The sequence below is a fragment of the Anolis carolinensis genome, unplaced genomic scaffold (assembly GCF_035594765.1).
Source record: "Anolis carolinensis isolate JA03-04 unplaced genomic scaffold, rAnoCar3.1.pri scaffold_8, whole genome shotgun sequence".
NCBI classification, from domain to species: Eukaryota; Metazoa; Chordata; class Lepidosauria; order Squamata; family Dactyloidae; genus Anolis; species Anolis carolinensis.
This window is the reverse complement of record NW_026943819.1, coordinates 16349691-16363702: the sequence shown is the minus strand read 5'-3', so window position 1 is coordinate 16363702 and position 14012 is coordinate 16349691. Positions and strand designations below refer to the sequence as shown.

Sequence of the window (14012 nt, the reverse complement as noted above, 5' to 3'; positions counted from 1 at the left end):
ATGCCAATGCACAAAACACACACACACATATAGCAGAGTTTCAGAAGTGTTATTTTAGTTGCCCAAAAACATTTACTCTATTTTAAAATATATTTGGCTTTAAATCATGCTCTCAAGAGACAAAAATAAGCAGACTTCTTTAAAAGTAATATAGTTGATTTACTCACAAACTTCATGCATTCTGCATACAGGTACTTTGCTTATCAATTCAGTTACAAATAGGATTTGAAGTAGTTTCTCTGTGTAGGTAACACAGAATTAACAATCTTAGAATTAACAGTCCATAATCTAATGCATCTCTGGTCTGAGAGTCTAATAGAGTCTCTGTTTCTAATTGAAAGTTGAATGGCTTCTGTACAGATTCTGTTCCTACTGACTTCTTAAAGCATACATCTGTTTCTACTGAAGTCTCTAAACCAGTGGTTCTCAACCTGTGGGTCCCCAGGTATTTTGGCCTACAACTCTCGGAAAACCCAGCCAGTTTACCAGCTGCTAGGATTTCTGGGAGTTAAAGGCCAAAACATCTGGGGACCCACAAGTTGAGAACCACTGCTCTAAGCATATCTTCTACAGTCTTACAAACTGCATACTGTTTCTACTGACTTCTAAACTGTACTGTTTCTAAAATGGAGTCTGAGTCATGAACAAACCCAGATCTGATCACATGGTGTGCAGCCCCTCCGCAACATAGAGTTAAGGTAAAACACACATGCAATATAGTAAGCAATCTGAAATATATATGTAACAAATAACTAGTGGAGACTTGAAGAAGGTTGCTATTTTCCACAATATCTTCTTTAAGGCTTCAACTACAATGAGAAATGGGTTCACCACTCCATTGATGTGGAATCGCTGCCACTGGACTGAGCAATTACAAGGCCACTGGTTTTCTGAAATGCCCCTTTCCCATACTTGGTTTCATTGATTCATTTTGTTGACTTATCATCCCATTTATGTGTGCATAACTCCCACTGAACTCAGTGGAATTTGCTTCTGTTTAAACATGCATAGTGTTACACTGTTAATTTGAGTCCACCCTCATAGAACATATTTTAAATCTCTATGCATACATTGAATAAAACATTTCTGTCTTTTTCACATCCCCTGCTCCTCCATAAGAAAGAAAGGCAGGCACCATTGCCTCATTCCACAGTGCTTCGGGTTTTAAAATAGGACTTCATGAAATGCTGCACTTTGGTTTTATGTGTTTAATGAGCACACTTTCATCACTGCCCTTTCTTTGAAGAAGCTTTTAACACAACATCTCACAAATTAAATGAGCTGTTAAAGGAAGGCTTCACAAAGTCTTTAAGTGTTTTATTTTTTTAAAAAGATATTGATCTACTATCTACAGTGATGCTGTTCTCCATTCTCGGTGTGTGGCAAAAGAAGTGGCCATTTTTATGTGCATGACATTTTGAAATTCCCACGAGGCATGAAGTGTTCCAGGAAAAAACTAAAAACAGCCTCTTAGTGGACTCCTGATTTATTTCTCTTGCTTCCAAGTCTCATTTTGTTGAAACATTGACAAACTGAAACATTTTGAAATGAGATGTACTACAATACAATATCAGGTGTGACCAATGACCATCAATGTTCTTTCATTCTTATACATTTATTCTGCCAGAATAGAAGGAGAGGGGAGCTCCTTCAGGGAATATGAGCCATTGTCCATGCCTTGTATTTAAAGGGAATCATGTTTCCTGACTAAAGCTGGAAAGGAACTTTGATTTCTAATGAGTTACTTTGATAATTAGTTATTCCTCATAGAAACAAGGTGGAACTTCTTCTTTGTAACACGCAGAGTGCAATTGATTACTTTTTGAAAAATTGTGATAGGTTTTCTGCCTATTATTACTTACTCTGTACATTCTGAGTCATAGGAAAAGGAGGATCAGGAATCGTGCTGCCAGCTACCTTCCCCTCTCTCTCTGTGCAGCTCATAGAAGGCAGAGTAAGCAGTCATGCCTTTGGTGATCCATTTTGACTAGTGGTTTCCAATCTTTTTTTGACCAGGGACCACTTTGACCATGGACCACTCTCCAACATTAGTGCCAAAAAGGTTATGAATAAGTTTTTGTCAACTTTAAATTTGGTATAGTTATTTGGGGTGCTGATTCAGAAAATTGCCTTGGATAGACCACATCAGCTCTAGTTTCTGATACAGAACATATGCCATCCAATAGTCGCTATCTGCTCATCCACAGAAAACCATATTTAATAATCTAGAACTAATATGGGCTTTCCAATGAACTTTTCTGATTTAGCACCTCAGATAACCCCAGGAACAGGCCTAAAAATGAAGACACCAAGGGCCACATAGAATAATAATAATAATAATAATAATAATAATTTTATTCTTATACCCCGCGGCTTACATGGGGCGGCTTACATGGGGCCAAGCCTGGACAGAACAATATAAAAACAAAACAATAAAACAAATCATCAGACAATAAAAGCAAGTCATAAAAACCACATACAAGATAAAGTGATAAAATCATGGATTGGGTTCAAAGGATGGCTCAAAGAATGGCTCCGCTCAGGGGGAGCGAGGAGGAGGAGAAGCAGCAGTCAGGAGGCTTATTGTCTCGCCTTTCGTGGGTTCTCAGCCTCTCCCCTCCTGACATCCCCATTGCTTTGGCACTATAAGAGGGTTTCACGAGACCAGTCACTCTCGTTGCAACGGTGTAGTAACAGTGAGGCCAAGGACCATACTTTAGTTCTTGGAGACCACTGGTGGTCCACAGACCATAGGTTGGGAAACACTCATTTAGACAGTGGACATCCAGCGATATTAAAGGACGAAACTAGAAAAGTCACCTGCAATGCACCCTTTGGTTAGATGGACTTTTTTTTTTAAAAAAAAATTATGAACCTACTGTATATGCTCATGTATAAGTCTACCCCATGTCTAAATCAAGGGGAGATTTTGGAGTCCAAACTATAAATTATGATATGACTAACAAATGCTGTTTTTTATTTCTGTCTAAACTCTGCCAAAGGATCTAAATGGACCACCACAAGCATTACATTTGTTTTTTAATGCTATAAAATTCCTAACCAACAGCAAAAGAATCAAATTGAAACTAAACAGTCAGTTGTTTCACCTATAGTAGTTTAATCTCTAGCTCCATTGGGAAGGTTTCATAGCATTAGAAAGGGATTTCCAATTTTTGCTGATCTACATAGGGAGGGAAATCTCTGAATGTCATCCAGTTTATGTGTACTTCACATGTTGGTTTGGCAAAGACATCCATTCAGATTTGGCTCTGGTCCCCTCTTCTTCTATTCTGGACATCTTTTCTTATTGACACTTTAAACATTCATGCCACCTTAATTTGATCCAATTCATCTCGTGCTTTTTGTTTTTTTCATATGTTCTCTTTGTTCCAGTTGGCCCATTCCGTAAGTATTCATTTCATCTCATACCTCTGCTGCATGCTGGGATGGATGAGGGTTGGCACCCATTGGTCAGTTTTGTGCATGTGATTTTGGGGCTTTTACTTTACAGAAGTCTGTGTCTAGATCAAATCAATTGGTCTTAAGAATTACCAAACAAATCTGATTAGAAAAACAAAAAATTTCTTCTGACTGTCTTTCAGTAAAGCACAATTAAGTAGCAAATCCAGTACTGGAAATGACTTAAATTACAGTTCAGTTCCCTGTATAGTTTCTCAGAAGTTAGTCCCATTAATAGAACCTATTTTCAGGTAAGTGTGTATAATACAGTATAACATTGCATTCTCAGCCCTTTGATATTTTTTTTGCAATTCCAGAATCCTGCTGCATTAAGAACTGGACTGCATTTCACCATTTTATGTTTGTAAAGCCTGCCAATATTTGTATTTAATGGCCCTTGGTCTTGTCTCCTACAATGTTTATAATGCTGTCTTGGCTCTTTGAACTGCTACTTGGTACCTGATACTGAGTTTATATAGTAATGTCTCCTTGATGACACAATTGCCTTACCTTTATTGTATATTGCTCTTTGAAACTAACATTAATGAGTACAGTATATCTCCTAACAGTCTGAAGCAGCTCCCAAACTTTTTCATTTCTGGTTTTTCATTGAGTGATTTCTCCTTTGTGCATTAACCACTTGGAATGGCATGTTCTGCTTTGTCATGAATAATTATTAGAGAAAACGGAATATGTGGACGTCATGGATGAGCAGATCCCTGAAGGTCGAGTACTTTATTTGGCTCTAGTTCGTGCACTATACTGTCACCTAGTGACAGAACACAAGTATTACGCAATATTTCATGGTTAAAATACCGGTTTACAAAGGAGCAATCTTATGCGTCTATCCAAAGAACAAGGGGTCAAAAGAGCTCCAAACATGGTGAAAATGCCCCCCCCCCCCCCGACATAGTTTCTGAGCATTTCAGAGCCAAATTTTATGAACGTTTTCTTCTATGGCCCATATGTGAACGAAAGTTCTCACTTTGCCACTCCTGCCATAAAGCAAATCATTCTCCCCCAAGATGGAATAGTACTTCCCCTCCATGGCATCTATCCTGAAATTCTGCAGATTTCATAACTGGGGCTAAATCTGTGGTATTAATCATGTTCATAATAATTGCTACAAAAGCAGAAGGAGAAGCATATCCTTACAAGATGTTCATTACATTTTTACCTCGACTTTCTTGTCGTTTAACAAGATACTAATAGTAGTTATTTACTAATAGGCCATAAATTGATACATTATAAAAGTGCACTGATATAAAACAACTACAATAGAGTCTCACTTATCCAACATAAAGGGGCCAGCAGAATGTTGGATAAGCGAATATGTTGGATAATAAGGAAAGATTAAGAAAAACCCCATTAAACATCAAAATAGGTTATGATTTTACAAATTAAGCACCAAAACATCATGTTATACAACAAATTTGACAGAAAAAGTAGTTCATTACACATTAATGCTATGTAGTAATTACTTTATTTACGAATTTAGTACCAAAATATCACAATGCATTGAAAACATTAACTACAAAAATGCGTTGGATAATCTAGAATGTTGGATAAATGAGACTCTACTGTACTACTAACAAACAATTAAATGTTGCTTATATTAAAGTAAATCAAAATAATAGGATGCATTTAAAAACATATCGATGCGTGATTTCGAAGCCATCTCTGGATTCCTCACCTGTGTGTTTCCCTTGACATGAATATTTCTGCTCTGAGTGGGAAACTTGGAAGGGTTTCCAAGGACTATCTAATCCAGTCCACAAACCACACAGTCATAACCATTTAAAAGTTCTCTGCTAGGCAAACATTATAGGTAAGGTTTTCCCTGACCTTAGGTCCAGCCGTGACCGACTCTGGGGGTTGGTGCTCATCTCCATTTCTAAGCCGAAGAGCCGGCGTTGTCCGAAGATACCTCCAAGGTCATGTGGCCGGCATGACTGCATGGAGCACCAAACATATCTCTGATAAAATCCATCAATGACACAAATGACACTACCTTCCAGGTTACTGTATCCCACTGTCAAAATATTAGGAAATTATGTCTGCTTCCCATACATTTGTCTGGTTTTCATATCTCCAACAGCCTGAAAAGCTGTGTCCTCTTTTTTCATTGGAGTGCAGTGTTCTTGCCAGATCTCTTTCCCTTTTTGTGTGATGTTTTGCCTCCCTTTGTTTTTGGCTAATAAATCACCCCAGGACAAAGCCATCTCTTTTCTTGTAGCAGGGAAGATAATAGCCCCAGAGGTACATGGGGAGATGATAGGAAATGCTACTTTCTCCTGGTTTTTCATTCTTTTGTGAGCCACTAGCAACAGCAGTTCAATTTCCTGCCTCGGGGAAGATGGGGAGGTATTGCAGTGGCTGTTTCTACCATCATCTCTTATCTGCATGCTGGATTTGTGGGCGGCAGGAACATTTCCTAGGGCGCCCAAGGTCATTCTTGCCATCATTTTATCTTTTTTCCCTTTGAAGTGGGAAAGGCGAAACCAGAGTGAGGCTGTGGTGGAGGGCGGCAGTCATGAATTTCCAGAATCACAATATCCCTTCCATCATCCAGACTCCAGTCTTTGAAGTGATGCCTGGTGTCTGTGCGTCACAGAGAGAAAGAAAGGAAAACTTGGGAAGGGGGCTTTCCCGGCAATCATTAACCAAAGAGGCAAAAATTACTGCCTTCCTTCCTGCCCATTTACATCTTGATTTGATTATGAAGCAGGTGGCAGGACCAAGACAACAAGCTGTTGCTCGGGCAGATCAGAGGTCACTCCGCCTGCATCCAGACGCATGTCTGCATGCATCTCCCCTTTCCCCGCACTCACTACTCTATGCAGAATTGGCCCAAGGCAGCAGATCTCCCATTGCAATGACTATGTAATGGCTCTTCCTATTGCTGCTGGCTTTCCAAGCTTCACAACCACATATGCGCATACAACCTCCCCACCTTCACCAATCACTTAAGCCACAGGGGACAAAGCCTGACCTCTGGCAAAAGAGGGGTGGCCTTTTCTGGACCCCAAGGAAAGCCTGTCAGGTTGCTGTTTTTTTTAATTGCCTCTCTTCTTGAGAATTTATGGCCACCCGAAAAAGCAATTGCTCCTTAACGCTGTGGGGAATGCAACATGACTCAAAGCCTCAAGTTACAAACTCAAACACGCACTTGCCGAAATGATCCTGGCCTCAAGCTTTGATAATTTGTGGACTGTGGAAGGAGGGGGTGGATTTGGTGCCCCATGGGGCTCATGCCACACATATCAGGAAGATAAAATCAAGGAAGGAAATATCCTAAGCACCTGATCATCCCAAGATTCCAATAACAGCTCATGAGACGTTCAAATGTTACTTATATGGGACTATAAGGGTTATATGGGTTAGGATTACAGAAATGTGTGAGTTCTGAGACAATGTGGGGACTTTTCTCCCTAGCGGTTAATTTTTCTGTAATACAAAGAACTGTGTGAGCCTTCATTGTTTATGTTTTTCCCTTGAAGAAGTCCCCAAGCTTTCTAGAACTCTTACTGGAATCCCGAGAAAGGCTAGTTTCACTAAGAAAGGGTAGGAGCATCTAGTAAGATATATTTTCCTTTTTAGTGAGGTTTTTTTTTCATGTCAGAAGCGACTTGAGAAACTGCAAGTCGCTTCTGATGTGAGAGAATTGGCAGTCTGCAAGGATGTTGCCCAGGGGATGCCTGGATGTTTTGATGTTTTTACCATCCTTGTGGGAGGCTTCTCTCATGTCCCATGGAGCTGGAGCTGATAGAGGGAGCTCATCCGCGCTCTCTCTGGGTTGGATTTGAACCGGCAACCTTCAGGTCAGCAACCCAACCTTCAGGTCATCAGTCCTGCTGGCACAAGGGTTTAACCCACTGCGCCACTGGGTTAAGATGCAAGGTCTGGAAGAAAAGAATATATTAAATCAATCTTTAGGGTGGCGGCTGAGAAAAGCGGTATATAAAATAAATAAACAAACAAATAAATACCAAAAATACTGTGGCTAGTGTTGGGAATCACCCTGGACTACTCAAGTCTAAATGTAGTCAGATAAATGATAGAGTTAGATTGAGGGAATCATTTCCCCTTTTCCAAAGCATGCCTATATAGGCTTTACTGTGTTTCACCCTATCCTGTTTACGTCACATCCCTTACTTTGAAGTTAGTAGAAATGTGAATCTTTAGGGACACTAACTTCTCATTGGTCAGAATGTCTTTTATGGCCCCAATAAACTGGACCATGAGGTTGGAACCATTTTGGTTCTCTCTCCCTTTGTTCTTCTAGCTAACAAGCAGCATCTTGCTGTCTCTCCTGGCAAGATGTAACTATGTAGATGTTTGTTATTTTTGCTTTCTTATTTTTCCTTAGAAATCAGTCTAGAGTAGACTAGACAGCTCCCAAGCCTTTCTATCTATAATGGAATTCTTTTTACCTAAATAAATGCTTTTTGAACTTTTACTGAGACTCTGCAATCTATTGCCATCCTAAGCTGAAAGGCTACTCTTTGCTCACCGCGTGTAAGTAACTGCTGCATTTGAAAGTTTTGCTTTTTGCTACTCTGCTACATTTTGGTGGAATCTCCCCCAGAGAGGGTTAAATTGAGTCTAACCGCTCAGAGATTACCACAACAGCTAGAACTCTAAAGACACCACTGAACATGATAAGTAGTGTCTTCCCCACAGCCAACTCCCTGCTTTACTATCCATCAGCCACATGGAGAGAAGCAGGTCCATTCTGCTGGCTATCGAAGCACAGGTGGATGATGCTACCCAACATGGGTCCCCCACCACCTAAAGGGATCCTGATCCTGATTGTTGCAGCTTCACTTGATAGCGGGAAAAGGATGGATATGTCATCCTCCTGTGACCCAGTCCCCAGAAGCATGACCTCCCTTCTTTTCATACCCCTGATGCCTAGTACAATAGTTTGAGGAGGGGCAATTAGGTTACTTGTGTCTGCATGGAGGTCAGGGTGCGTGTTGGGTGGGTTTCTTCAAACTCCATCAATCATCTACTCCAGCACCCTGATGAATTGGTTGCAATCGTCTGCCACACCAATTCCTCTGTTCAATGTTAGACTCAAAGACATCTCTAGTCTAAAGTCCAAACATTTATTTAATATCTACAAACATATTTACAAAGCATAGCAAAAGCCATCGCTATGAGCTGGCATTTCTCTTAAGCCTCTTCGCTTGGCAAGCACCAACTCAACACACTCAGAGATAAGAAAATACATTACTCAGTCTGAAGGAAGTTCCGACCTCCAAAGCCAGAAATCATGCCTGATAGGTCATAGCAGGCTGTCAGTCAAAACTAGCCTGCTGTTAACTGTTTCATTGCTGAAACACACACTCTTGCACAACAGCAGAAAACACTTGATTTACATTTCATATACATACAACCATAATCCAACAACTTGTGCCACACATCCACAGTATGATATTGAATTCCAGCCCATCTCTGAATATCTACCTGTTCCACTGTACTTTTTAATATTAAATTAAGACTTTGAATTGGATTTATTGCTAAACTGTTTTTTTATATAGTAGCCTTTTTGCAAACTTGGCTTTGCACCACACATGTTTTTTGCTATTTTTTAACTTGCATTGCAATATGTGGAGACAGATATTGGTTTTCCAGTAGCAAAACCTTTGTCCATCCCAATTTGGTGGTTTTTTGGTAAATACTGTCAGGCGTAATCACTTTCTGTTCCTGACATCTGGCAGCAGATAGCAGTCTCATAAACTTTTCTACCTTCTATTCTCTGCAGTTCAACAGTTTGACTTTCAGCCAGCCTGAACACTGGAAGGAGAAACCACGTTGGGCCTGGGCAGCTTCCAATTTCAAATCCTACCCCTGTTGATCTCTCCCTGCTCTGTCCCACTGTTGTGCCAATCAATAAATGTTGCACATCAGCAGGCTTTTCTTTTCATTCCGTGGAAATTCGGCAGGGAAAGACAATTTGGGGGACAGGCAGGAGAGCTAAAAAGCAGGCACCCGCTCGCTCACTCCCCTCTCCCAGTTTAACATGCGGGTAACCTGGCAATCTCTAACTTCATTAAAGTGAAGCTTGCAGTGATCAGCATGACAATGGCATACCTGAAGCTCCTTTTTAGAGCAGCCCTGTGACCCATAAATTCTTTGCAGCTCTGCCTATTGTCTCTTTGCTGCTTTAGGTAGCTTGAAGAGCCAAGAAGAGATAAGGCAGATGATTACCATTTTTTATAAACCATCCCCCAATGCCATTTATCTTGCATTGAGTGCAGAGGGAGGGAATCTAAACCAGCCAGAAGTGTTCAGGGAGGAATTTAAATCCAAGACATTATTTTTGGTCAGGTGACTGATTTCGGGAACTTGTTCCTTTCTTGTCTGCCTCATTTTATACATTTGTGTGATAGCGGTCCTTTTCAATGCCGTGTCTTCTCTTTCTTTATTCAAGTTCTGAATCATCCCCTTTTTATCATCTCCCTTGCCAAGTCTTCTGGCTAGTATTGTTTCTAAAACCTTCTGGATTGCAGCAGTGGGAATACATGAAGCAAAAGTAGACATTACTATTATACAATGCCATAGGATATGACTATGTATGAATTTAGACTGTTAGCTTAGTATTTTCTCTGTTTTGTTTTTTTTATCATGTCAGAAGTGACTTGAAAACTTGCTGCAAGTTGCTTTTGGTGTGAGAGAATTGGCCATCTACAGAGATGTTGCCCAGGGGATGCCCAGATTTGTTAGCTGTGAGGCTTCTCTCATGTCACTGCAAGATAGAGCTGACAGACAGGAGCTCACCCCATCTCGCATATTCAAACTGGCAACCTTCAGGTCAGCAACCCAACCTTAACCTATTGCACCATCACAACTCCCACCCTGTCTGATAGTGACAGTTTAGGATTTTGAGAAGGATTTTGGGAAATGTCTTTCCCAGGAGCAGATTGTGGCATAAACCATGTACTACTAAAATCAAAAGTTAGAATAAGGCTAGAGAAAAACACAAAATTGTCCACCGTGCTTAAATACAATCTGAAAATAGAATTTGAAGATAATGTGAAAAAATATATTTCCACTATTAAGCTTAATTGACAGGAAGCCAGAACTCTAGACAAAGCCAGGAACATTGTGAGGGAGAAATGCAAAATAATACTATTTGTAGCCAAAAAGAAAGAGACGCCCTAGCAATGAAACTCTTCAAGCAGGTAAGGACCTGAAAAGCAAAGATTAAAGAGGTCAGAAACAGAATCAATCCCTCAATGTGACTCTTAAATGATTTGAGCACAGGAACAAGGAGAGCTACTGTATACAGAGAAATAGATATTGATAACAGAAAAGGACCTCTTCCACAAAATCTGGGAAATAGAATCTAAATCAAGAGTGGGGATGCTTTATGATCAGCAGGGTTAATCTGTCTTTCTCTTTCTTCCATCTCTTCTTTTCTCTCAGTTCCACCTCAATTAGTGACCCGTCCTCGGGATCAAATTGTAACCCAAGGCCGAACTGTGACGTTTCAGTGTGAGACTAAAGGAAACCCCCCACCAGCTGTGTTTTGGCAAAAGGAAGGGAGTCAAGTAAGTATAGGGTGACTTTTTGGGGGGGGGTTCCTGTATGCATGTAAGTTTGTGTGTGTTGTTGCTGTATTTATATCCCGTTTTATTTCCAAATGGAGATTCAGTGTGGTTTACGACAGTTCAAACAAACATAACTTAAAAATGTATAGCTCACAACAGTTTCAAATGTAATTGAATTGAACTCAAATGCTTATTGAAATGGAAATGGAAAATCAGCTTGGGTCCAGAATGTTTGAATGGCCATGTCTCCCTATATGTGCCCAGTGGATTTCTAAGTCATCTGATGAGACCTTTAATAATAATAATAATAATAATAATAATAATAATAATAATAATAATAATAATAATAATAAGTTTATTTATATCCCGCCTCCATCTCCCCCGACGAGGACTCAGGGTGGCTTACAGCAAAATCAAAATACAAGCAATGATAAAATATGAAACATCAAAGGACAAAAACAAAAACCAGTAATAAAATATACACAATAGACGAAAAGACACAACACAGAATTAACACATCAAATTAAAAACAATGAGGTTGCAATAGTGTATAAGCAAGGTGCACATTATGAGTAACAAATTCATAAATAGATAAAGTGCATTGGAATCATTTAAGGTCACATTAGGTAGGGAAGAGTCCTGAATAATATCAAACAATCAGGAATCAGGGGAAGAGCGACCAGTACAATAGGTCGAGGAGCATAATAATTGTGATGGAAAAAGGCGATCTTAACCAAAGGCCTAGATGAAAAGCCAAGTTTTCAGACTCTTCCGAAATGCCATCAAGGTGGGTTTCTGTCCACCCATTGAATGCTATCACTGGGGAAACGGTGAGCTATGGATGAATCAGATATAATCTAAAGTACATTATGTGAGGTCTGCTTGTGGAGCCAACTCTGAGATCAAGGAATACATTCAGGTATGAGACAAGAATCAGCTGTATTAAAAATGCCGCAGTATCCTGTTTCTTAAGCTCATGAGCTGCTTTCTTTGTCACAGTTCTGGTTTTAGGTTTTAAAACAACTAAAACACAAGAAATAATATGGGAGAAAGTGCTCTTTACTGTAGGTAATTCATCCTGAATCTCAGACTTCAGAGCAAGAACTGAGATTTTATATCAGTAGTATTTCTAAGCCTGAAAAGCCATAGTCTGCCAACTAGAGTGAGTGGGATGCAGGTATGTCCCCAGAGAGACCCACTTCCTTGCAAGGAACAATTGGCATTTTCTAAGATGTCTTTAAATAGCTCTGGGCAATTACTGTGTCAGTTACTCGTATCCTGAGAGAGTAAGTGATGGAAAGACAAGAAAAAAGAGATACAGATATACTGCAGCGCAGATCTTCATGACACACAGCACATGTAGACGCAGAGCTTGGAAGTAACTCATTGTTTCCCAGTGGCATAATTCAGTTCCATTATGATTGGAATGTTTCAAGGGATAACTTCCCTTCCTTTGCAGAGTAACAATAGCTGCATTAGTTACTTTCATAGTTGAAGGTTTGTGAAATTTGCTTTGTACCATATGCCCAGTAGCCGATATCATTCTGATCCTTTGAAAAATAATGGAAAGTGTCTATATTAATTTCCTTTTTATTCAGAGCAAGCAAAGGCCTAACTCCAGGTCCAGGTAGGACAGACAAGTTAGATCCCATTATATTCTCCCCATAATGAATATGGACATTAAAAAATTTAAAAAGCTATTGTGTCCCAGCAAGAGAGGCATTATGGGAAATGATTACTCTGCAAAATGTTGGTAGAAAATTGATTTCCACTGAGGTCAGGAGCCAGTGACGATTAGTGGATAGTTGATTTAAAAACTCAGATTTAATTTTCAAGGAGCTTTCCAAAATGCTGGATGGGAATATAGAGAGTGGGATTCAGCACCTTGGATAGCTCCACGAAAGCTTAGTTTGGCATATCAAGCTTTTTTTATTTCGTGTCAAAAGCATTGCATAATAAATAAGTTTAAAAGTGATAAAATAAAGGAATCGCAAACAGCTAAATAGTTTTGGACCAAAAGCAGGCAACAGCAATCGCATTGTCGGAAAGAGCATCCTCGAAGACTGAGTAAATCCAGTCGGGCGTCCCCTGGGCAACGTCTCTTGTAAACGGCTGATCTTTCCAACCCAAAAGCATTGCATTGCTTTTAAACATTTTTTTAACATTTTAAACGTGTTTTATCTATCCACAAATGGATGAACACCAAAGGTCTTTATCAAGACCATTGCTGACAATTATGTCTATTAATATAGAAGGTTTGTCACTTGCTAAGGAAGAGCTATTAGCCAAAATGTCTGAGGACATCTCGTGTGACATTTTATGTATACAGGAAACACACAGAGACACCACAATGAGAAGACCAAAAATTCTCGGAATACAACTGGCAGTGGAACGACCTCACAGGCAATATGTTAGTGCCATTTTTGTACGATCTGGTATAGCAATATCTGCAACCTCTCTCACAGAAGTGAACAACATATCAAGCTGATTCACTGCCATACTAATATGGAAGCAACTAGTTGCCTTTGGGGGGATTTGCAGTATTCCTCCTGCACACAAAAAAGTTCTTGTATGTTTTCAGTTCGTTGGGGACTCAATATATCTTGTTTTTTCAACTTTCTTTCCTGTAGATCCTTCTGTTTCCCAGCCAGCCCCCTCAAGCTATGGGCCGTTTTTCTGTATCACCAAGTGGTGAGATGACAATCACAGATGCACAGACCTCTGACTCAGGCTACTACATGTGCCAGGCAATCAGTGTGGCAGGAAGCATCTTGGCCAAAGCACTTCTGGAGGTGGAAGATGGTGAGCTATCTGTCCTATGCCAAAGCAGAGTTTCAACACTGCAGGGAAACCTGACTGATAGGTGACAACAATCACATAAGAAGCTATTGGAGAGAGGGAGGTGTCTCTTGTAGTAATAATATTGTGGAGGTTGAGGGTGAGTGGGCATAGATTTCACTGAAAGACCTGTCTGAGGTCATGGAAATGAGGGCA

The 14012-nt window shown here is 40.0% G+C and overlaps 1 protein-coding gene across 3 annotated transcripts in view; it reads left to right on the top strand.

The window, feature by feature from the left end:
* The window catches only part of robo3 (roundabout guidance receptor 3), a 232753-nt gene that overhangs the window by 181508 nt on the left and 37233 nt on the right, over window positions 1–14012 (top strand). For all 3 annotated transcript variants that reach the window (XM_062961269.1, XM_062961268.1, XM_008119088.3), the window contains exons 7-8: window positions 10894–11018; window positions 13649–13820. In XM_062961269.1, the coding sequence (XP_062817339.1) occupies window positions 10894–11018; window positions 13649–13820 (297 nt within the window). The remainder of the gene's footprint in view (window positions 1–10893; window positions 11019–13648; window positions 13821–14012) is intronic.